Raw genomic sequence first — 26,488 nt, 5'->3', positions numbered from 1 at the left:
TGGTGTTCCTTTCTCCAGCGCTCCCCGGCCTTCTCTGACAAACCTCAAAAAAGCCCGTTGATCAAACCCCGCATATCCCGTGTATCTTGAACCATGAATTTACGCTGACGTTAGCTAAATTGTTGCTGACCAACACAATACAAAAAATACATACTTTATATAGGAATAGGTACATAGATAATACGTATATAGAAATAGATACACATACTATTGTATACTCCGTAATTCAATGTGATGAAATCTTTTTCTGGTCAGTTTGTAAAGTAATCCTACTTCACCTACTTATAGTGTTCAATATCTTGCCACCCCAGCATAAATCTTATTAACTCAAGATACACATTAGGTCTGATAGTAAATATTAGATCAACGATTCATTTATAACTTTTAATGAAACCAATAATTGATTTTTTTTCTGCTATATTTTTTTATAATTTGATGGAACACCATTTCCCTATAAGCCGTCTGGCTACACTATCCCACCCTCATTATATGTCTTAGTTATTGTTTTTCGTTTAACTTTCTCTCTCTTCCAACTTCCAATTATCTATCAGTTTCTTTTTAATTTTGTCTGATTTTTTCCATTCCAATTTCTGTCTGACACTTTTTGCATATTCAAGCAAAAATAGATACCGTGAGTTTTAATTACATCTTCTGTCCTTCAGTCATTACACTATTTTTTAATCATAGTTTTTTTGCTTTTTAACATTTTACGTACCATTTTTCAAAATTCCATAAGAAAATTCAACATAATACATATCACTGCAGTTTTAAAAATATAACAATGACCCTAGATTATTGTATAACTGTATTATAGCATGTAATTTTGAAACATGGAAAATGAAAAATGAAAAATTTTACTACTAAACATATTGATCATTATGCTAAACATTTTTATGTTTAAAAGCACCAAAATATCAGTCCGTACCTCTGACTTGGATCGTAGGTTTCGAAGATGTATAAAACTAAAAAGTAGACATGCATATTATAAAACATATCAAGACTATTCATTGCATCAACAGAAGATATAAGTTAATTAGTTTTGTTCCAGTATGGGACAAAACAGCAATCAGGCAGATGTTTGATTGTCTAGAGAAAGACTATAGGATTTTTTAAAACTTTATTTCACCCATAGTGTTCAGCTGAAAACATGTACATGCACTTGTATACTTTAGTTCCAATGTAATGTAGTTTTTTCAGCTGAAATGATGGTAACTATACCAATTGCTTTGTTTGTTTGTTTGTTTGTTTGTTTGTTTGTTTGTATTAGGACCGTGCTGGTGATCGATTCAACATTTCATGTAAGCGGCCCAGGTTCGATTCCGTGGTTGGACATGAAAAGGTACGGGTCAGTTGCCCGGCTACGTGAGTTGTTTTTTCTTGGTTATTTTCAATACTCTACAGAGTAAAATCCAACAAACACAATATTATGATTTTGTAGCAATAATGGATAATCTTCTAAGATCGGGTACAGATTTCAGGTTTCAACAATCGGTATAGAAAAAAAAAATAGCTGATATCAATTGTTTTATCACAATTGATTCAGATAAATTGGATGCATTTAAATCGGTAAATATTTTGAAAATAAACAATACATTCGGTAATAACATTTACGATTTCTGTTTCTGTGAAACTCGAATCAGACCCATTTAAGATATCAGAACTCTATGACTATTTTTTATGAATTAAATATTCAAGAGACATGGACCAGTCTAGTTTGTTCATCTGACGATCGAAATTCAAACCGTCAGTAATATAACAAAGCGGTATGTTATAGTTTCATACGAGTTGTTTCCCTTTGTCCAACAAAACTTCCAAGCAGTATACACCAAGATTCCTGTTTTCATTTCTAAGTGGATTTTTGCACATCAAGAAATTTGAGGTACGTGTACGTAATTTTATATAGAATGAAGTCAGGGAAATCTCACCTTAGCGGTAAGTTTTATATAAGATATAAGACGGTAATTTCAAATTCGATTATTGCATGCAAAAGTACTAAACGTTTGGGACCATCACATATACCCTTTTACAGATAGCAAAACTATATCAGTCTTTATTTTTCTTAAAGATACTCGGAAGAGAACAATGCTAATTAAGAACTGGTGAAAATGAAGAAATAACCAAGCCTGCACAAACTGACATATGAGTGAGAAAGCACAAGTTGGTATTCAGATCCGTGCTTACGTACTTGACAACAGTCACTACAAATCAACGATAGATTAAAAAACTAAAGTCTAGTTTAGAATGTTCTCACATAGATTGTGTAGTGTTTTACAAAATTTTAAATCGCCAAATTTTTCTATGTCTACAAATTGAGGAGACATTTTCATGGTACCGTTTGTTCTGTTTGTTTTTTATGCAGAAAGCAGAACTACGATTTACATCTAAATCAAGTTAAAAATAAGTTAATAACATTTCAGTTCTACGTTTGAGGTTATGCGACCATTTTTGCATTTCTTTGATGACTAAACCCACCATTTATTTACGTGATACGTTCCCGGCAATCTCGCTGGCAAATTTGTGATACATTACGCCAATCTCGCTGGCAAATTTGTGATACGTTACGGCAATCTCGCTGGCAAATTTGTGATACGTTACGGCAATCTCGCTGGCAAATTTGTGATACGTTACGGCAATCTCGCTGGCAAATTTGTGATACGTTACGGCAATCTCGCTGGCAAATTTGTGATACGTTACGGCAATCCCGCTGGCAAAATTTGTGATACGTTCCCGGCAATCTCGCTGGCAAATTTCGGCGATCCATTTGGTCGCAACCATCTCTCTAAAAAAAAGTTGCATGCAAGGCGCATGGTATAAAGGTTTGTCTTGTCAGGTGTTACTCTTACGTCTAATTGTGATTATGTGTGATTTTCCTTAAAACAAAGAAATAAATGTAACACCAAACTCAACATTCACGTGTTGTTTTTACTTACTGTTATTGTTTTTGAATAAAAGGTACAAAATTCACGTCAGAAGTTGGAAATCAATATCAAACTTTAATCATCTTTTAACATGTATCGGATAAACAGTGAGAGTAACCATTTTAGCACATTGACATTTTCAGCTTCAATTTTACATCATGAAAAAGCATAAACATAAAAGATGATTTTACAATATCATTTCGATATTTTCACATACATCCGAACTTCAGATTTTTTGAAAGAAATGTAATATTACAAAGACTTTCGTGATCAAAAGTACTAAAACTTGAAAAAATGATTAAAAATGAACTGTATCATTTTGTTTGTGATAATTCCTTGATACATCATCGTTTGAAGCAAATAAATAAATAGATAATTTATCAGGATGATATCATAACTTGAATATTATATTATTAACCCAGAGAGCTGATTCGTGACACGCCCGGTCAACCCATGAAGTTGGGATATCTGAAATCTCCGCTACATCAACACTACAGTCTCTACACAGAGTTCCAAACAACTTAGTCCGGCGCTGATGTCATAATTTATGCAACATTTTTTTAAATATACGTAACAAAACCTGAGATGTAAAGGTTTATATGTATAGCAAAAAGTGTTATATTGGGAGGTTTTCCTGTCGATTCGTTCACCGTCTCTCTCCAGAAAAAGCTATCCTGTATATTTTTTTCCTGAAATAGTTGACAAAGCAATAATATTTATTATTTTGTCACGGTGTAATCATGGTATTGTAATATTTTACAAAAATCTCCTGTATTGCGAACTATCCAAAGTTCGTCCTCACTCACCATCCCCAAAGTCCTTACACCTCCGTCATCGGCGAGTAAAGTCTTGATGTACTGTCCGGTACCGCTGACCAGCTCAACTGTATCGTTCATCCAGTCCCTTATTACCAGATTCCCTCTGCTGTCATATGTCAAATCACGTGGATGAAATGAATAATCTCGGGATACGTGTATGTCCTCCCCAGTGTATCGGTACAGCGGGTACAGTTTGTTGTCCAGTATCATAATGCCCGGTTTATTCTCCCCACCGAAATCAGTGTCATCAGAGTCTGATAAGGCGATGTTCCCCGTGACTGGACATTGTGTGAGGCGGACCGGACTGATCACCCCAGATGTCTGTGACGTAATAGTATGTACTTCATGACCCTGTGTAGTGTACATTGTGACCTTGTTAATTGTACCTACTACCACGTGATCTGTGTCTGTCACACAAATACACAGTATCACGTCATCTGTTCTAAACCGAATGTTTGGTTTGCATACTGACGTCTCCATTTCAATGACGTCACATTCACTAGTACAAAGCCAGAGGTTATGACTGGCAAGCGATAGACTGAAGTCAACCACACAGACGTCAAACTCTCTCGTCTTCATGACGTGGCCCTCCTTGTCCAGGAGTCCGAAGGTGTTGGACAAGACGTCACATGTCCACGCCTCACCTGCCTTTGTAGGACAAACAGAAGTGATGGCATATGGTAATTTGAATTCTACCTTCACCACCGGTGTATCCAGTAGTGTGTACGGGAGTAGGGAATCCGACGAACACTCTGAGGATGTAGATGACACAAGGTCAATCTGATATATGTCAGATGTTCCCACAAGGTCAATGTGAGGCATGTCAGACGTTTCCACACGGTGAATTTGACACGTGCATGTCAGATATTTCCGCACGAGCATTGTGAGATATGTCAGATGTTTCCACATGGTTAAAGTGAGATATGACAAACATTTCCGCAGGGTCATTGTGAGATAGTCAGATATTTCCACTCCGTCAATAGCTGTTTCGATATCTTTTTCTTTTTGAGGGTATTACATCCAAATATTCTTCAAATTCATACCCTTAATGACCACGTGATGTCACACCAGTTGGACGAATGAGTTGATCACAGACAACACACACAAACTAAAGTTCCCTATTCTTTTAAGTCACACACTTGCTACACCCAGGCTCCCTTCGTATCGAATGTTTTAATTTGTATGACACAGTTGCCATGCCTCCTACCGCGCTTAGTGGTGAAACTTTAACATGGCGATCACCTTTGTACGTTTGTAATGTTCTAGGTGTCACTTGAACTTGCTTGTGTATTTTGGTTGTCAAATACTAACCCAATCTCTCACGTAGTCAAGTTACAAAAAAATCTATATGTTGAAATGTCACGTTCCACGATTAAAATTTTATACTTATAGATACTTGAGTGATTTGCTCATAAACCTTTGTTTCAATATCAAACCAAATGCTAGGAGTCCTATCACATCAGAGAGAAACATTCTTATAGAAATGAGTGTAAAATGGTTATGGTCGCTAGGTACTTAATTTCCTGCCATTGATTTCGTATCAAAAATGTGACGAAAAAAAAACAAAAATAAAAAAAGTTGTCACTGATAAGATATACCTATGAAGTAATCAGTGCAGATATGACCTATATCCTGTGCGACAATGCACCCATATCCCTACCTTGTAAGGTAAGTTCTGTTCTACTCATTTTAACATATTACATAACGTTAAGGTGAGATCATGTGGCCCTTCAATATTGTGTTACTATATTCAGCTGATATCAAGTGTATTAGACGCTAGATAACTACAAGGGAAAAAAGAAAAAAGTCGGTGTTTTACAGAAGCGTATTCCGGCCATGTTGTGTTTTATTTTATCTCGAAATTTCGAGATAGCAACTCGAACTTTTAGTTAGGAACTCGAAATTTCGAATAAGTAATCCGAAATTTTCAGTTAGTAAGTCGAAGCCGAAATTTCGACTTGCTAACTCGAAATTTCGAGTTACTAACTCAACATTTCGAGGTGCTATCTCGAAATTTCGGCTTAATATCTCAAAATTTCGGATTACTAACTCGAAATTTCGAGTTACTTTCTCGAATTTCGAGTTAAAATAAAACACAACGTGGCCGGAATACGCTCCCGTAGTGTTTCATGTTTCTGTCGGTAGGAAGGCATTTTTCAAATGTTTGCTTGCTTGTGACAATGGCTTCTACAAATACTTATTTATTAGGGAATGGCTTATACCCACGTGTCTGGCTTGTATAAGTGTTGCTTGTACATATTATAAGATTTTTGCCTCTTCCGATGGATTATAACTTTCTATCCGTTAGTCCGGATGGTTCTAACTATCTATCCGTTAGTCCGGATGGTTCTAACTATCTATCCGTTAGTCCGGATGGATCAAACTATCTATCCGTTAGTCCGGAGGGTTCTGACTATCTATCCCGGAGGATTCTGACTATCTATCCATTAGTCCGGGGGTCTAACTATCTATCCATTAGTCTGGAGGGTTCTAACTATCTATCCGTTAGTCCGGAGGGTTCTTACTATCTATCCGTTAGTCCGGAGGGTTCTAACTATCTATCCGTTAGTCCGGAGAGTAATGACTATCTATCCGTTAGTCCGGAGGGTTCTAACTATCTAGGCGTTAGTCCGGAGGGTTCTAACTATCTATCCGATAGTCCGGATGGCTCTAACTATCTATCTGTTAGTCCGGAGGATTCTGACTATCTATCCGTTAGTCCGGAGGGCTCTAACTATCTATCCGTTAGTCCGGATGGTTCTAACTATCTATCCGTTAGTCCGGATGGTTCTAACTATCTATCCGTTAGTCCGGATGGATCAAACTATCGAACCGTTAGTCCGGAGGGTTCTGCCTATCTATTTGTTAGTCCGGAGGATTCTGACTATCTATCCGTTAGTCCGGAGAGTAATGACTATCTATCCGTTAGTCCGGAGGGTTCTAACTATCTATCCGTTAGTCCGGAGAGTAATGAATATCTATCCGTTAGTCTGGAGGGTTCTAACTATCTAGGCGTTAGTCCGGAGGGTTCTAACTATCTATCCGATAGTCCGGATGGCTCTAACTATCTATCCATTAGTCTGGAGGGTTCTAACTATCTATCCGTTAGTCCGGAGGGTTCTAACTATCTATCCGTTAGTCCGGAGGGTTCTAACTATCTATCCGTTAGTCCGGAGAGTAATGACTATCTATCCGTTAGTCCGGAGGGTTCTAACTATCTAGGCGTTAGTCCGGAGGGTTCTAACTATCTAGTCCGGAGGGCTCTAACTATCTATCCGATAGTCCGGATGGCTCTAACTATCTATCTGTTAGTCCGGAGGGTTCTAACTATTTATCCGTTAGTCCGGAGGGTTCTAACTATCTATCCGTTAGTCCGGAGGGCTCTAACTATATATCCGTTAGTCCGGAGGGTTTTCACTATCTATCCGTTAGGCCGTAGGGTTCTGACTATCTATCTGTTAGTACGGAGGGTTTTGACTGTGTATCCGCGATTTTATGTTTTGTCTTGGTCTCGGTCGATAATACGACTTACTCTCTTTATGAAAACAGGAAATTTTTGCGATTTGTGTGTTTTGGTCAGACTCAGGCAATATTTTATATAGCTTACATCAGAGCGGATAGGAAGTCAGAATGCCTTGATTTAATGTCTATCAAGCTGATTATCACAAACTGTCAATGTTATTTGATTTCGGAAATGGGGGTCTTTCCCGTATTCACGGAGAAGTAGAATCAGGCTCAAAATATATATTTTTTATAAGTAGACAACTTAACAAATATGATATATTTTCACACTTAACAAAATAACAAAACGTGTTTGACATTGGCCTATATGTCAAGCGTCTAAATGAATTTGCCTCGGTGTACTCGCACAAAATCAACACGAAGATTGTAGAGTATTTTTTTTTAAAATAAGGTCGATTGCCAAATGATAGGAACGGTCAAGAAACCCGAAATACAGAGTTCCCCCCCCACCCCCACCCACCCATTCCTCATGTTGATGCTTTGTATCCAATTATTGCAAGCAATGTTTTCAACGCCAAACCGTCTATACTCAATATTTGCATTGATATCGATTTCCATAGTTTTCTAAGATTTACGCCCACTGGGTCATTCTCTATAGATATACATCAGGACCGCGGACATGTTCTTCTGAAGACGTTAAATTAATCAGACATCTTCTAGACCACAATGTAGCTGACGTCGACAGTGATACGAGCTATTGTAGGAAAATAGATAACCTTTCAAAATCCAAAGCTGGGAGAATACTAAAATTTACCTTATAAATCTTTTGTTATTTTGAATACTGCAACTGGTTTTACTATTGGATTTGATGCAAGATGGTGATTTCAAATCGATGAGTTGTTTTCTCCTAAAAAAATATGTCTATCTTGTCATCTGGTTTTTACAGAAGAGGCATAATTCCAACATGGTTAACAACCCCAACCTGTGTAAATTTTAGAAATCACGTTCTATTCGAGTAGCCTCCCCTACCCTTATGAAACTCTAATACTGGCATTACGCTGTATCCTTGGGTTGCTCCGACCTAAAAGGACTCGTCAGTGATAAGTCTGTCATTCTCTCTGCCTCCATTCAGTCGAATTGACAATTCGCGAAATTGTAGAACACGTTTGTGTCGTGCACTTCATGCAATCTTCATTACAGATAAATCGTTGCTGTCGTTTTGTATTTATTCCATAAAGAGGTCTGGTAATCAAGCTTTCCAAAACCTTACATTTGGTGTGGTGATATTGTCATAATTTAGAAAGTTATTTTAAAAAGTAAACTATTCATATGCCGTTGTAACAGGACAGTTTCACTTTTATTCTTATTATTGGCATTTTTATGGGTTTTTTTTTCGGGAGAACGTTTTTTCCAATGAATGTCTACTTCCATTACAGTTTATATATTTCACTTCATTTGCACGAGGTTCATTTATTTCCCTTCATCACTACAAGCTGACAATGGGATAGCCAATTAATTATATACAATGTGTTAACAGCTAAAACTCCAGCCACTCACATGCACAACTAGTTGACTCTGATACAATTTAATGTCATTATGTAACATTTTTAAGTAATCATCCATGGTTCCTTTGTTACTAGGTAACAAATATAAAGTTCCAAATATGGTAAAATCACATGTTTTGGAATTTTCATTTCACATGGATAGGAAATGAGAATCATAACTTTCAAAGGTGTTGTTTACCTTAGATACATCACACAGCAGTAAAAAGAAAGCGCATGCGTGCTTGTAATTTTGCCGCTTCTCAATTGAGTCATAGAATGAAAAACATATTGATAAAAATGTAATTTTACGTAGCCAATGAATTAAATAAGATGGATAAAAAGGCTGACACGATTGCTTACGGGACTAGTTGGTTTGGAAGCGTTCGATATCACACTTAATTAGATATAACGAAATCCAAGTTGCATAACGACCAAAAAATGAAACGTTTGAGAAATGGCATTTATCCTGCCTTGAACCTTGTCAATATAACTTATTTTTAAATTGTTTGCTTTACTTTTTTGCGATTTTAATCAAGATAGCCATTTTCCAGTATCAAGAACAGCTGAAACAATTAATGTTTGGTTCTAAAAATCAAAGAAAGATATCCTCCGAGGCTGGATTTACGTATTTAAAATCTGACTTGTGGCGATAATTCATGCCAAATTTTCTTGAAACCTAATTAAGACGTTCGGGGTTATACTCAAGAGAAATACCTTAGCAATAAAGAAAATTTGAAATTGTCCACTCTTTTAAGGACGTCAACATTAGTTTAAACCTATTTAATTGCCAAGAAAAAGACAATAGAATTAGGCAAAGTCAGTACACCCTTACTCCTGATACATATTTAAACTATACATAAATATTGAGAGAGATTAGTGAACTTGAGAGAGATGACAAAGAGAGGAAGAGGAGACAGAGAGAGACAGAGAGAGACAGAGACACAGAGAGAGCGAGAGAAAGAGACAGACAGACAGACAGACAGACAGACAGACAGACAGACAGAGATAGCAAACAAACAATTTCACAAACGTACACATAATATGATTTTCTCTGAATTATTCTTCCGCTGGTCTTTATAAATCTATACAAAACATCAAGACTGCTTTGTTTTGTCAATTCAGGGAGATACCTGATAACAGACAATCTAGGCTAATTTCAAACCTTAATACAACTAACCTGTGGTGTCCAAAATAAGGACAATCGAAGAAGAAATGATAGGCATTTTCACTAGGAAATCCGCAGCCACAGACAGGATTATCAACAATGTTCTCTCTAAATAGATCAGAATGAAGTGAACTACAGTTATACCTTGTATGAATAATGTGAAGTTTGTGTTTACCATCCAAAATAACTGGAAAAGATATATATTTTTTTCGTGAGATGGAGTTTTAAAATTTGCTATGAGTTGTTGACGATCTAACTGCAACATCGTTATTATTTCTACAACGAAGAATAGAAGGAAGAAAGGATGAATTAGTAGAGGAAAGTCTAAAATTTGGTAAGATGAAATCGTTAACATTTATTAAGTTAAGATAATTGTGTTAGGAGGAATTCTATTAAGAAAATCTAGAGTAAGACCGTTTTGTTTTGTTTTGTTATTTTAAACAGTAATTGAAGTTTATTTCCTATTCTTCTCTCAAATAGTCTGTCTAATCTTGTTTAGAAATAAAGAGAGTTGTTAGGAGCATAGGATGGCAGACCGGTGATGATGCAAGCTGCCTCATGTTGGCATTTTTCTAAACTTTCACTTTCAGGAACTGTACATCCGTCCCATGATTCACTGCAGTAATCAAACATCGGCGAGATAAAAGACATATATATTATCAATAGAGTTTCTCTTTTCAACGTATGCTTAAGACTCCAAGAACATTTATTTTCTTTATGACAGATGTATGGATAGATACTATGTGATCTTTCCATTTATCTTCTGCCTTGATAACTACTCCCAATGTCTATGACTGTCACTTCTTTATTTAATTGAATTTAATTTAAAATTTCCATCAAGATTTACAGCGTTAGTAACAAATAAAACACTAGTTTTGCTAGCATTGAAATCAACTATCCAAGTGTTTGCCCTATTACGTTATGAATCAAGATCTGTGTTAAAGGTATTTTCTACATGACGTGCGAAGAAGAGAGGTATCGTATTAACATAATATAATCGTATAAATTTATCATTGATATAACCTTACCTTAATTCTCTCTGTGCCAGTAGGCACACAAGGCTTGGACATCCCTTCTCCACTGTTTTCGATCTTCGGCGGCACGGCGTGCAGAGTTCCAGGTACTCCAGCCAGCGCCATTCCGCTCCACCTCCACCATTCTTCGCCAAGTTGTTTTATGGGCGGCCTCTTTTCCTTTTCCCCTCTGGTGTCCATCCGAGGGCCACAGCACAGTCATCTCGTTGATTCTTCCTCAGGACGTGTCCAATCCAGCTCCATCTCCTTCTTCTCACTTCCTGGGTTATCTTCACTGTCCCTGCCATTTCCAGAACTGTCTTATTCGAGATGTGCTGCTCCCATCGAATTCTGAAGATCCTTCTCAGACACTTCTTTTGAAAGATATCTAGTTTTCCTTCCTCTCCCTTGGTCAATTTCCAAGTCTCACACCCAAGAGCAACACCGATATTATGAGGCTCTTAAAAAGGGAGACTTTGACCATTCTGTTGATGTTACCAGCTTGCCAGATGTTCGGTAGCCATTTGAACTGTCCACTTGCCAAGGCTATTCCCTTTTTCAGGTCCGCTGCTCCTCCACCGTCCTTTGTCACATTAGCTCTCTGCCTCTTCTACTTCATTCCCTCGCACCTTCAACTTCTCTTCATTCCTGCTGTTAGCTTTCATCACCTTGCATTTCTTATCATTGATATAAACGAGGAATAAAACTGGCTCTAATACAGAACCCTGAAGCACACCTGCTTTTATAAGACCAGTACGAGAAACAGAATTTGAAATAAAACATTTTCGCTGCCTATCTGACAAGTAGCTTATGAACCACCTTAACAGCTCATTAGATACTTTGTAATACTTTAATTTAGTGATAAGCCCTTTGTGCCAAACACGGTCAAAAGTTTTAACAATGTCATAGAACACTAAACAAGCATATTTCCTTTCTTCTAGGGCTAAACATCTATCATGATACTAATTAGTAAAATGTGGAATGATTTTGCATAAAACATGACCGGTGTTGATAAAAAAGCGAGTTTTCCCATACCAAGTGAGGATAACAAAGAGATATGTCGATAATTAGACTGTTGGTGTATATTACTAATTTAATTATCTGTACTAAAGACATTTCTTTCGTCACAAATTAAAGGATCAGTTATTAAGATGGGATCCAGAAGAATGGATCTAATAGAACCAATGCGTGTTGGGTCGTTTATTAGATAAAGTCCATACGTATTTAAGGATAACACGTGCCTAGAAGATATAGTTGACAAATCAACATTGAGATCACCAGTGACATTCAAGGCCAAGTTTCAAAATATAATTGTAGATTATTCCAAAAAGGCTGGATAGAATTTTTGGGTCTATAAATAGTACATAAAGTAAATGATTAACCGGGTGACCATATGACGTCATCACCCCTGTATATAAGTTCGTAAAGACTCATGACTTTTAACTTATCATTAAAGTAAACACGAATCCCACCCCCAGTAAATGTTCTGTCTATATGAAAATGTTTATGATACTCTTTAACGTATAAAGATTCTGAAGATACATTCGTGGTCAACTACACTATCCCAAAAGTTAACCCACTAGCAAGAATTCTACAAAACGCCGTATTTAGTGCTGTACTTTAGCTTCAAACGTCAGATAACAAAGTATATAAAAAAAAACGACAAAAGTCTCACAAAAAATGACCAAAAAAAAAAACACGTTTTATTTTGATGACGTCCTACTTCCGGTCAAACTTTACTTCAATAATTGTAGACTGTAACATCAATGTCCAGTGATTTGCATATTCACTGTTTTCTAGATTGTAACGGATAGGAGAGACAGGACCTTTGCGAAACTACCTGGTGGAATGGCAATGAAAACAGATAATAGAGCTACCTGGGAATTCCTTACAGTCATAATTGGAGGCGTAAGTGTTTTGCTATGAGGTCTTGAAATCTATATAGGTTCACGCCTTTTTACAGCTTGACTGACAATCGCTATGAATTATTCAGGCGTGTTTTACAGTACCGACTGTTCGAGTGCGAAACATTTTGGTTGAGCAAAAATCGGTCGCTTTTGGTCAGTTTTGTTGGGAATAGATCAACTGAGAATTTAAGAGTGTAACGGTTCACAATCCTAAAAATACACCAAAAGAATCGGTTTTTTCTGACGAATGTTTCGTTCATTGAAAGTTGTTACTTTCCTCAACAACGATGTTGTATTACCAACAAGAGTCCACAATGAGATGGTATATAAGATTCACATCTATGGGATAAATGCGATTGACAAAGCCTTTTTTTTTTAATTCTTGACAGTAACAATGACCATGGAATCGGTATGGCTGATACGGGCTCAACACAGTGCTGCGATGTATGGTATGATTCATGCAAAATTTAGTTAATGTTTACCCAAAACTCCCTTAGTTATACTCAAGACAAGTAAAACAACGGGAAAACGTTGAAATAGTTGACACTTTTAAAACCGGATCATCGCGTCATGTCAAGTGCCTATTCCAGCTGATAAGTCCAAGTGTTGATAAAAAAGAGTCGATAAAACACAAAAGTCTATCATGTATCGTTAGCATTTGTTTCATATTGAATTTCGTCCTTCTTTAGTTATGACCTTGATACATGTACCCCTTTAAGAAAATATTTCCTTGTGTAAATATATATTGATTTGGTTTGCCTCTTAGTTAAAATCTAAGATCATTTTGAGGCAGGTTAACGGACCTCATGCTGGAGTCCAATCTAATGCTCTTCAGTGCAGTGATGAAACAGCAATGTAGGTACACTACAATATACGCCAAATACAATATAATTTTGGAACAAAGCTAAAAAAACAATTCAGTGCAGTCAATCCGGTGTTAAAATTCAAATCTCTGCCATTTTAATTAGTGGGACGATTAAAGGTCTAACCACTTAAAGGCGTGCTCCCCGGATCGTCTGTACTGCTCTAGCAAAACTTCCCATACCATATCGATATGCAGTATCCGCTTTAACGGAACCTTGACGTCATTTCCGGAGTTACATTATTGATCGACAATAAAAACACAGCCTCTGTTGTAAAACATGTTTTATCGCCGTCTGTGTATAGGTGATAGGTATAATACATAAATACGAAACGGTGGCGCTAAAACTAATTACGATCCAATCGACGTCGACGAAAAGCTTGCAGATAAGACATCTTGTGTTATTGGTTACGCAATCTCATGACTTTTACAGCCACCAAGACTCGAATGTATATTCCAACAGCGAATTGTTCGACATTTGTTTTGCACTGAGTCAATGTACGTTGAATGACATTAATAAAATACATTTCAGTGGGAAAAGTGAAGAAGGCGGGGCTGTTCTTAACATCTTGCTGAGTGAGTTGCTATAACAAACAGCATTACAATGCCGCCTTGAGCTGGTAAATTTAATGATACAATGGCGACGACTATTGTTCAATATACACAATTATCCATACCTACCTTTTGATTAATACATGACCTGGTAATATTATTTTGCCTTTGAAAAATAATTAGAGAATGCCATTACAGTTTTAATTATTTTGATTGATTACGTCACCAATCTATTTGTAGATCGCCTCGCAGTTATAAGATGAATGATGGGTTAGCGATATGATCAATTGCATAAGAGTTGCATGTTACCATAGCAACCAGCCAACGGCAATATTTTACAGACAGCAAGATTGACAGTATAATTTGATAGTCCTTTCACGATCAATGCTAATGTCATGCCGACCCATATCAGAGATATTTACCCGAAGTTTAGATCTCATCCCCGGAGGGTGTTATGATGTAATGCTGTAAACAGGGGAGATCACTCCAGTCACGTGAACAATTGCTAGAGTCACGTCATAACTGCTTTGATTTTTTTAGATCTTGTTTTAATTTTATCGTATATTTAAAATGTGGTATTTGAATCAGGATTTCAACGCACTCCACTCCAATCATACTGGTATGCCGAGCAGCTGAACGGTACTGGTATGTGTGACTGGAAGAATGGAAAATGTCTGCTTAGTCTCAAACAGTGTATACTACCAGAGACGTGTTATATACGTCTCTGATACTACCAAATGATGGATTTTAAAAAAAGATATGTTTTAGTGTTAACAATTTCAATAAGCGATGACCGAATTCGTGAATTTCCGTCTACTGAACAATATGTGTGCAAAAAATAAGTCTTTCATTGAAAAGGAATAATTCAGAGATGGAGGTGCATGTTACATATTACGATCGATGTTAAGGCGAATGATTAAAAGTTTGTCTTATTGTAACTCATTACGGCAGCATTATTGAAGATCTGCAAAACATTATTCAATGATTTTTATTTCAACCACTTTTAGAAATTGTTGTAAATAAAAATTAAAAATTAATACACCATAGCAGGTGAATTTCCTCTGGAATCAAAACATCTTTCTTATATTCCATTTTCTAACTGTATAAAAAAAACAAGGTTAGTTATTATTTACAACGTTGCTTTCGTGCAGGTTTTTGAAAAACAATAAAGCGCTGCCATTAAACACCTTCGTGACACAGATTAAAAATACATGACCGTGTCGCGTAGACAGACTGGTGCGTTCGGGCTTTGAACTGAACAAGGGAAGCAACTCATAGTAATCAACTATGAAAGGCAGTATCACATTTAAGAGGCATTTATGATAAAAAAACACCACTTCAAGTAATAATATCTAATATGTCCTCTTTGTACTTGCGACCTCTGGACTTCGTTGTGCAGTTCTCGCTCCTTAATGACGCATATTTCATCAAACAGGATATAAAGCCCTCTAATCGAACGCACCGGTCGAACTACATACAGTTGCCGTATTTGGCACTTTGCAGCGCCGGCTGTCTACTAATGATTGAAGTTAGAGTGAGCGCTGACGGATATAAATCGCTCCTATTATGTGATTAGTAGTCCTAATTCCATAAAAGACCCGCAGAACTTGACCTTGATTTAAAGCTTGCATTTTTTTCTCGGAAACTACTTGTTTTAAAGTCAGAAGTCGATTCCACTCGCTATCAGTTTTGTATATATTGTGTCCTTGCTATTTAATACAACGTACAAATAATAGGCTTATACCTTTCTTTATGGTCTATTCTGTCCTAGATTGTTCTCATAATAACCCATGTTCTCGAATAAAGACACCAATCCAACTTCTCCCTCCAGTAACATAAGGCAGGTGGTTCCCTAATGTCATTTACCATATTTCTAATTTAACGTGTTCAAAAGTAGTTACCATATTCCCAACAGCCCTATCATAACTTCATGTAATACAACTGTAACTCAGGAATTTAAGTCTTATTTTTTAATCGGGATTCGAACACCTGTCGACATTCCTCAAAGTCTCTGTCACAAACATACCAAGTACAGGAAGACACATGCTTAGTAGAGATCTCTCTCCACGTATGAACATTTCGGCTTTGTTTAAATATATTCAGTTTGTTTATTCGTATGTTGTAAAGTGGTTGGATGGCACATTGGTAACGCATTGCTTTTCACCTAGCCGTCAGGAGTTTCGAAACGGACGTGAAAAGGCAGGTGGTTACCTGTGCGACCTGATTTCCCCCTCACGCGCTAGTATAAGTTAAAATAACTTGTTTCACAAGTGTTGTTAAATAAATAAAGTTTGTGTTTTATGAATACATAACTAGACAAGGCCTGGATATGAAGGTTTCTGACTAAAATTTGTAGATGCATGTATTGCCATCTTGAATGATTGCTCTGTAAACTTAGGAACATTATCTTTCAAAGAGCGGAAGAGGATTTGCTTCGATTGCGAAAGGTTCAATCAAACCGAAATCATCAAGTTTAAAGTTCCATCGTCAAGTGCTTTCGTCAATTCCCTCGTCAGTTTCACTCGGAAACTTTTCTGGAATGAGTTCGCTTGGCATTGACTTAATATAAAATCGGACTTATATCTATTGAGAGGTGGTTTTTTTTAGAATTTTTCAGAAACTTTTTATGACGTTTATAAAGCGTCATTTGAAATAACTTTGCTGTCAAATAATCCTACTTCAATTTATTAAGCAGAAGGTGCTGTAAAATTTCAGTAGTGAACACAGAAAGTGGTATGGTTGTACAATGCTCAGACCTTCTCCAGTGCTTTGTAGATAGGGCTGTGTAACCACGGTGAGGTGGCTAGATCATGTATCAGGTACATGGATATTAGCATTGATACATCCTGAACGTATACAGATTATTGTTATAACGCTGTTCACAAAAATGAATACATCAGTTTGAAAATTGGACCCTCTCAATTGAACATTCAAACACAAATTACGAACCCTTCGTGGTAGTTGCTTAAATCGAAATTGCATTATGTGCAATCACGTGCTAGCAGAAATGAAAATGTATTATTGATTAAGGTCAATAACGTTAAAGTAAGAGCGTTAGTAAATAGAGAACATCAATATTGTAATTTAAAGGTCGATGCCTGCTTCGTGACTCGATAATCAAGGTAACACAAGAATGATTGCCATGTTTAAGTTTTTAGGTTTGGCGTGTTTTTATTGATAGCGCGTAAACCTTATCGCGTTATCGCACCCTCCCCTCATTTAATTTCGTCTTTTAAAGAATATTCATTTCCGATGTAGCCTAAATCACTGTTACTGTTATCTACGGGTGTAGTACAACACATTTAGGTGTGTGTGTGTTGGGTGGAGGGCGTCGGTTTAAAGCATATCACTGTTATCTACGGGTGCGGTTCAAGACATTTGTGTGTGTGTTCGGGTGGAGGGCGTCAGTTTAAGGCACTGTCACTGTTATCTACAGGTGCGGTACCAGACATTTAGTGGTGTGTATTGGGTTGGAGGGCGTCGGTTTAAGGCACTGTCACTGTTATCTACGGATGCGGTACAAGATATTTAGGGGTGTGTTGGGGTGGAGGGCGTCAGTTTAAGGCACTGTCACTGTTATCTACGGGTGCGATACCAGACATTTAGTGGTGTGTATTGGGTTGGAGGGCGTCGGTTTAAGGCACTGTCACTGTTATCTACGGGTGCGGTACAAGATATTTAGGGGTGTGTTGGGGTGGAGGGCGTCAGTTTAAGGCACTGTCACTGTTATCTACGGGTGCGGTACAAGACATTTAGGTGTGTGTGTTGGGTGGAGGGCGTCAGTTTAAGGCACTGTCACTGTTATCTACGGGTGTGGTACAAGACATTAAGGTGTGTGTGTGTTGGGGTGCTTTTGCAGCACTGGAAAAATTATTCGATTCCATCTATAACTGTGCTATTGTGAGAAATAAATTTCTTGGAAACAAATTTGATTCGATTTTGTTTTAAATTAAATTGTCAATATAAAAAAAATGACGACAGCAGCCCTCAATCCCTGTAAGTTGGTTTTACTTCGGAATTTGTGAACTTTGCGTTTACATGTCGACCACAAATCACTACTTGCAGGAACATGCGCAAGTCTAGGTAAAATACGGTCGTTACTGGTTATTGTTCTACATTACATAACTATCATAGTAAAGGTATACCTTTAAAATTCGGTCATATTGCATTTGATAATTTCGATACCGAGCCTTACAAATCCTACTTACGTCTTATAGTGATAGAGTTGGTGAGAAATCATGGTACACGTTTTCGATGTTAATTAAAACAGAAAATAGCTGTAACAGTGCAGAAACGACTCGGAATTCAATAACGAAATGCTTGTTTTTTAAAATCGATTATGACTAAAGTACAGGTGTAATATTTTCTCCTAGAATTATAGCCGGAAAGCAAAGATGAGCTAATCATTTCTACATTCTCAAAGTACAATTACAACTTCTGGTCCTGATTATTCGCCTAATTCTACAGTTTTAATAAGTAGTGTAGGATCACAAGTAGAAAAAAAACTGGAGACAAAATCCTATTAGGCCACAAAAATATTTTGGCAAAAATTTACCCTGGAATCTCTGTTGATTTTGTTAAAGCTTTGTTTGCTGGCGAACCCCAGCAGCACTGGTATCGGAGGACACTGGCTTAACCATAAACAAATGACATATCTTATTATTACTAATGTGGACAGGAAGCCATCATCGGTTTTGGCGAAATGCACTTTCGCAACTGAAACAAAAACAGCATATTTGAATTTATCGATTTCTACTACAAACCAGTTTCACTCATGAAAATTACTGGGCGCCATATGTCAGGATTATGATATCACACAAACATATATATATATAATTAAGAGTAATTGGCCATCATTATATATTTTTAGGTCAACTACTGTCGTGTATTGTTATACAACCATGTATATTTCCGGTTCCGGTTTTTCAGCTGGTTTATCACAGCGGACACTGATTTCAGTGCGCCCCGAGAAAAAAAATAAGAAAACTTATCTGTTCGAAATAAATTTACTTTTGTATTCACGTGCATTCATGTGCACTTTGTTTCACGTTTATTGAGATTAAAGAAAAAATTAAGTAAAATCATTTGTTTACAGTGAACTGTGAGTATGGTTGTAGAAACCGATTTCGGGTAATTTCTTTTTCGCAGCCCAGACTTGGCAGCAAAAAAATCACGTTTTACTTCCTTGTAAAGACTTAACTTGACCATGGTCCAGCAGACATTACAACAAATATCAGAGACTCGACATCACGAATCAATTTTGTGTTTGATCCGTAGACTTCGGCATAGTCCATATAGGTTAAATAGCAAAACAAACATCAAGTAAAAAGGTTTAAATTTCTCATAACCAGAGACTTTATTATAAGACAAACTGGTAATTGGTATATATATATATATGATGTATACAAGTTTTAAATGAATTTTCTTGGTAATCATGGTCTTAATAAGCCCGATATGTTCACAAATGAACAGCAGAATTGGTAGCTAATCACCATCAACACAATACACATTCATGGTACTGTTTTCCATTGGAAGGTTCCCGTTGCTATGATACATCATATACTACGTGTACAGTTATGTGAATGTCTTAACAGTTGAACATTCATCCTCGATAATCCAAGAGTTACAATCACCTTCGCTCTCTGCACCCCTGGAAACATGTGGCAAAATTGAAGGTTCTGTATGCGACATCTTGTGGACAACACGAAAAGACTAGCTTAATCCTTTGATGTATATAAAACAAAACTCGTGGTCGTATAACGATACATTGTAATGGCTTTGAAGTTGGAGGAGCGTATAAGCCTGCGGTTGGTCTTAAAACAAATCAAATTACTTCGCTTGTGCCTTCCAGTTTGCCATGACATGTTTCAGGGGTGCAGAGAGCGAAAGTGATCGTAATTCCTGGAGTACAGAGAATGGTCAAAACCGCATCTAGAAAAGGTGCCTCAATACAGACCTGTAAGATAGAATAAAGATGTCCTTACAAACAGATACACTTATTTTGAAATATTTGCTAGTGAGCTCTAATGAGGGTACAAGGTAGGGAATTCTATTACGAAAGTTAGTCAACTTCTAGTGCACAAGCTGGTGAACTTCAATGAGTGAACGATCTAGTGAACTGCAGTGAGTGAACAAGTTAGTGAACTTCAGTGAGTGAACAAGCTAGTGAAGTTTAGTGAGTGAACAAGTTAGTGAACTTCAGTGAATGAACGAACTAGTGAACTTCATTGAGTGAACAAGTTAGTAAACTTCAGTGAATGAACGAACTAGTGAACTTCAGTGAGTGAACGATCTAGTGAACTTCAGTGTGTGAACAAGGTAGTGAACTTCAGTGATTGAACAAGCTAGTGAACTTCAGTGAGAGAACAAGCTGATGAACTTCAGTGAGTGAAGGAACTAGTGAACTTCGGTGAGTGAACAAGTTAGTGAACTTCAGTGAGTGAACGAACTAGTGAACTTCAGTGAGTGAAGAAGCTGGTGAACTTAATTGAGTGAACAAGCTTTTGATCTTCATTGAATGAACGAGCTAGTGAACATCAGTGAGTAAACAAGTTAGAAAACTTTAGTGAGTGAACGAGCTAGTGAACGCCAGTTAGTGAACAAGTTGGTGAACATTAGTAAACAAGCTAGTTAACTCCAGTGCGCAAGCTAGTGAAGTCCGTTAAGTGAACAGGCTAGTTAACTTCAGTGAGTGAACAGGCTAGCTAACTCCAGTGCACAAGCTAGTTAATTCCAGTAAATGAAACTCCATCGCACAATGTAAAGCACTGAAGTCACTGTCTGTGCACTAACTTGTGAAATGGAGTAATTTTACATTTGCATTTCAGCGCAGTAGACCACCAAATTTAGTTTGCTCCTATCTGTAGATCTCCGTTGCAATGTGAGATACCATATAGCATATTAATGACGTGTTTGTTTCAGTTATATAATATCTTAATGCATATATGTACTTTATATACATATAGTTAGCGCACGAGGCGGGATGATAAAAAACCAAAGCAAGATTTTAATGTTTCAACGAAAGCGATAAACAATAGGCAGCCACAAAACGAAATGCTGTATTATATTGGTCTCCGTACTTTTAAGTAGTCACGTAACTTTATCCCTTAGTTGCCACACTCTCAGATACATCTCGAGAAACAAAAGATTGTGGATTTTTTTTAGTCCCAAGCGGCTTCCATAAGCCCGTTACACGTTGCTTGGGTAGTACCGACAGACTTGGTTGTGTAGAGTTTATAGATTTCTGTTACATAATAAGACCTCTCTACCTAGGACCTCACAAACAGACGGATCCTTCAAATTCTGCTTCATTCATAGTGCTATATATAGCTTCACAATTAGTGCACGGAAAATCGTTCGACAGCACCTTCGTAAGCCATTACCGCGCATGACAGGAAATCGATAGCGTAATGGCTGTCGACCACTTCACTACGTGGCACGTGAGCACCTCCTGCCTGGTACCATTAGAAGTAACGTTGGACTACTTTCGGCCTCTCGTTTGTGTTTATAGAACCGTGAATAAAAAGATGATTTTTTTAATGATATTACATTATCGGTATTTAAACAATGAATGCTTCTGCCATTAAATTGCTCTACTTTTAATCATTTTATTTCACCTTTAACTTATTCGCTATTGTTTTAATTGTCGCCGACAATTCATTATCAAGCTGATGTTCACCTATATAATACAATTTCCGCTGTTTGTTATTTTTGAATTGAAAAAAATGAGAAATATCCATCAAAAAATCTAAATGCTATTAGTCAATGGCCGTTCTGGTGACATGGAAGAGGAAACAGACTCCGAAATTGGATACGAGGTTAAAAACCACCAGAAAACGCACTTCCGGTGCAGTGTGTGCATGTTGATTTCTTTCCTGCGTTCTTTATGTAACAAATGAGAACACATATGTTTAAATATGTCACAATCAAGCTGGTTACGTATCGTAGTTTGGAGATATTTTCCATGACACCAGCGTCAGTCGATAGATAAGTAATACATTGTCGTTGATACAGGTTTGTAACATATCCCAATAGAATTATAGATAGAGGCAGATCGCTAGTGTGTTGACAAACACAGGAATATCGAGTGTTCCTCGGCGGTTGAGATTTCTCATCTTGGTCATTTTTGCCTTCTTATCGGTTTGGTATTTTCTGATATATCTTGAGACTTGACATTCGATAACGTGACGTCATTGCTATATCTAGCGAAATGGAATCTCCCATTTTAACCATAGGTTAATGGTATCTTTCCTATAGCTTTGCAACGTCCCCTGTCAAAAAATCAAGATCATTTTCTACAGTTTGAATTTGGCATTACATCATTTAACGTCCTACCAACAACATTGGTCATGTAAGGACGACCGCGGGTGAAGACTTCTCTGTCATAGCCTACAGCTAGGGAGAGGTTCTATAAATTTTAAGCACGCAAAACCATGAAAACTGCCCGGTATCAATGACGTCTGGAAACGACACGCTTAATATCAATAATACACAGCTGGTATTAACTCTGTCAGCATCATATATCTCCGATGTTTGTAATAAAAACATGAATCTGTACCCAATGCTAGTTTCGAGTTATGCAAGCTACACGTTTTGTGTAACATCGGTGTACATGAGTTTCACACCCGTGCTGATTTGGTAGAATATTGATGCATGTTATGAACCACTATCTTAACATTAATCCAGGTCTGAGAATCGCTTGTTGCCAATACGATCTGACAGTATGTGGTCTACTACAATAAATGTGATAATCATTTGTGATAGAAAAAAACTTGTCCATGTCATGTTAGAATCTGGTAGAAGCTTTCTGTCGGGTTTTACCCGTGAACACAAATCTGAAACATCTGTTATCTAAGCCTTATATATTAAACTGTAACTTTATATATCAGCGCATTATTGGGTTAATGACCTCTGGGTATTACATGTTAAGCTACAATTCGAAGTACAGATAACCACTCTACAACCCCGGATGTAAATCACGTGATTTGTTTACTACCATGTAACGTAAAACGTCTTTTATTTCTGATGCGTAAATGTGAAAAATAACAAGAGAAATTTTATGCATGCTGCGACTTTCGATTTTTCGCTACTGACGCAACATCGATTAATTATCTTAAATTTTCTGTTCTCATAAAAATCTATATAGTATAAAAATCATCTATTATGGCTATATGTAAATATATATCCAATTATTTAGGATCACCAAATATTTATGCCATTTATATTCTTTTGTCAAGCGTCCCTGAGACGTGGACATCCTTTCAAACGTAAATAACACCATGCTTCACACTCTAGGACAATAACTGTGATTTTCCTTTGAAATATTTTCACAGACGTAATAAAACGCGACGACGTCCATTTATTATCTCTACTTGTCGACAATCAGAGAATACAAACGTGTCTGTGGGATGTGTGTGTGTCGGATATAAAAAAGAGTTCTGTCACTGAAGATCAAAGGACTCCATTATAGCAAAGGGAGATAACCGGGTCAATCACTATCGACTTGCTTTAGAAATGTGTAGTTTAGTGTGATATTTTTACATTTTTTGTAAAACAATGCAATAAAACATAACATCAGTATGACCATGAAATTTACAACAAAAACAAAACAAAGAAAGAGATGTAAAACATGTACAAAATTTTCCAAGCCTAGTAAGTGTAATAAAAACAAAATATCTTTAAACTTTACATATGATTTTCTTCTTCAAAACTAATTCAAAAATACATTTGCTGATATACCCTTCAAGATAAGAAACACCGATCAGAATTGTTGCAGTCTTATTTCTACAATATCACACTTTCGAAACGCAATAATGTTTATTTAAGCTTGACATACGTTGTACAACAAGCCTTCGTGTCCTGTGTTTTGGTTTAGTACAACAAATAGAAATTAATTCATTGCAATCTATCACAGATATGTTTCTTTTGAATGGGTCGTATTTTGAATCTAAATGATACCGTCTATATCGATCAGTATTTTAAAAGAATAAAGAACAAGATCTCAAACGATAAAATTATAAACTAGAATAAAACATCTGAATTTTTGGCTGCAGAAATTTATACCGTTTGTAATTTCACCTTTGATTCTGCGATCGACATTCACAGTTCTAATAAACTTCGTGTAAACGACAGTGTTATATAGAGTTTTATCATATATTTTTCTGTGATTATAGTGGTTTATACATTTGATTGTGTTCTAGCGAACAATGTGGCGCCAGACGTGGCAAGAGACCACCTTCTAGTCTGACAATAAAAATTATTTATTTATCACACGTGAGTAATAATCCTTTCTACGCGAACGCTTCCTTTAATGAGAGTTACCTCCCATTGTTCGATTTAATCGCAGAGCCGATAAAATTACTGTATCAATTATGGCAGACCTACGGAACCCAGTGTAGCTAAAACAGCAAAATCGATTCTAATTTCAATAAAAGGAATATCAGGGAATGATATGTTATTTAAGGTGTAATGAACCATATAGAATCCCGGACTTAAATAAAGCTTGAAGCAACCAAGGGCAATCCAGGTCGGCGGGCCGGTCGACCACCATTTTGGGGAAAATGTCGATTTTAGACGTTTTTCATACTAATAAAAAGACTACATCATCGAATGCTATGGATCGATGCTGGATATGCTTATTGAGTGACATACGTTCCACTGAACAACAGTTTCAAGTACATATATCATGGTTCAGTAGTTTCTCGGTTAAATTTTTGACAACCTGTGTTAGTACGTGGCCGCAATTATCACTCGCTAAAAGGGCTGAGCGATTTCACAAAGATTTCTCTTACTAATGGAAGTTGCATCTAAATTACAGGAACACAACACATTTGAAAGACACATTGTATGACGATCTCACACATCGTCAGTTCTGCAGCGCAGGAAAGAATATTCACCACGGCACGACCATGGTCCTGCATTGTCGAAGCGACAAGTTTTTCATATATTTTTCATGAAATCTCGTTAACGAGATGACCTAGGAGAAGTTTAAAATATATACTGATGAAGATCAAACGTTGACTAAGGTATTAAATTCATTTCCTATAAAACCGTATGCAAATAATTAATGAAAGTCTCATTGACAGACATATACATACAAAAAACAGGAATATCTTCCGAAACCGTGGCCGACATGATTCACATTTTTCTTTTTCTTTTTTCTTTTTATGTTTTAGGGTGGGGAGGGGAGGGTTTGGACTCTGCATCAATCTCTCAACTTGAAGAACGAGAGCGACTGGAGAAAATGGCCTGAGTAGCGAGTACGGCCATGAAGGATTTTCAAAGTTATTACACAACTTAAACGACGACGACAACGACGATGATGATGTGTTGGTGTCATAATGATGATGATGATGATGATGATGATGATGATGATGATGATGATGATGATGATGATGACGATGATGTGTTGGTGCCATGACGACGACGACGACGACGACGACGATGATGATGATGATGATGATGATGATGATGATGATGATGATGATGATGATGATGAATCTTCACATCTACATAAATTAATATGACCCGGAAACAAACATGTGAGCTTTTTTACGTACTTCACTACCCAGACTTTTACAATGATGTAAACTTGTCCTTTATATATAAAATTAGGTAGAGAAGCACGTGACACTGATACAAGTTAACACGTAAAATGGCTGCCTATTTTTGGTGTAATTTTCATAAATGCAACCCGAGAAAATGTCAACCTGAATAACGGCAGCTGTTGAATGTTATCAAATTAGATAGGAGAGATTTGGCGTCACCCTAGTGGTAGCCTCATATTACTTCATAAGGGGACTGTAACTGGTTATATATAGAAACACTTATCACATTATTATATCAAAACCACAAGGACAAATTAAGACAATATCAGAATTTTGTCTGGTTATTTTTCTATAATCCAAGTAATACCAAATATATTTTAAGAGGCACCAACAAACTGCTAAAATAAAAAAAACAAAAAAAAAAAAAAAAACAAAAACAAAAACAAAAAACAAAAATACGGAAGAATATACTGCAGACAAACGGAGAAAGAGGAACCGAATACAGTAGAATGATAGTCTTATTTCAACGTTTTTCCGTCTTTAAAGGCGACGGGACCGTAAACCTCCCACTTTCTCCCTCTCTTCACTCATACTGCAATACGAAGGGGATAGTCATTGATTATTGATTTGTCGTTTCCTGTAACATGACATAATAGACGAAATGGCATGAAGTAATCTCTACAGAGAATGAGAAATGTAGA

At 36.8% G+C, this 26,488-nt stretch overlaps 2 protein-coding genes across 2 annotated transcripts in view; one reads left to right on the top strand and one right to left on the bottom strand.

Moving 5' to 3' along the window:
* Window positions 1-2,775, bottom strand: part of LOC132547906 (uncharacterized) — a 34,996-nt gene extending 32,221 nt beyond the window's left edge. The window contains exon 1 of the mRNA XM_060211714.1: window positions 2,484-2,775. Within this exon, the coding sequence (XP_060067697.1) occupies window positions 2,484-2,775 (292 nt within the window). The remainder of the gene's footprint in view (window positions 1-2,483) is intronic.
* Window positions 2,776-6,018: 3,243 nt separating this feature from the next.
* LOC132547896 (uncharacterized) lies at window positions 6,019-25,492 on the top strand. Its single transcript, XM_060211703.1, has 2 exons — window positions 6,019-6,913; window positions 25,416-25,492. The coding sequence occupies exons 1-2, from the start codon at window positions 6,019-6,021 to the stop codon at window positions 25,490-25,492; spliced, it is 972 nt and encodes a 323-aa protein (XP_060067686.1).
* The last annotated feature ends 996 nt before the right edge of the window (window positions 25,493-26,488 follow it).

The sequence above is a fragment of the Ylistrum balloti genome, unplaced genomic scaffold (assembly GCF_031769215.1).
Source record: "Ylistrum balloti isolate Yb309-2 unplaced genomic scaffold, AGI_CSIRO_Ybal_v1 Utg369614, whole genome shotgun sequence".
NCBI classification, from domain to species: Eukaryota; Metazoa; Mollusca; class Bivalvia; order Pectinida; family Pectinidae; genus Ylistrum; species Ylistrum balloti.
The sequence above is the reverse complement of the archived record's forward strand: the minus strand, read 5'-3'. Positions and strand labels throughout refer to the sequence as shown.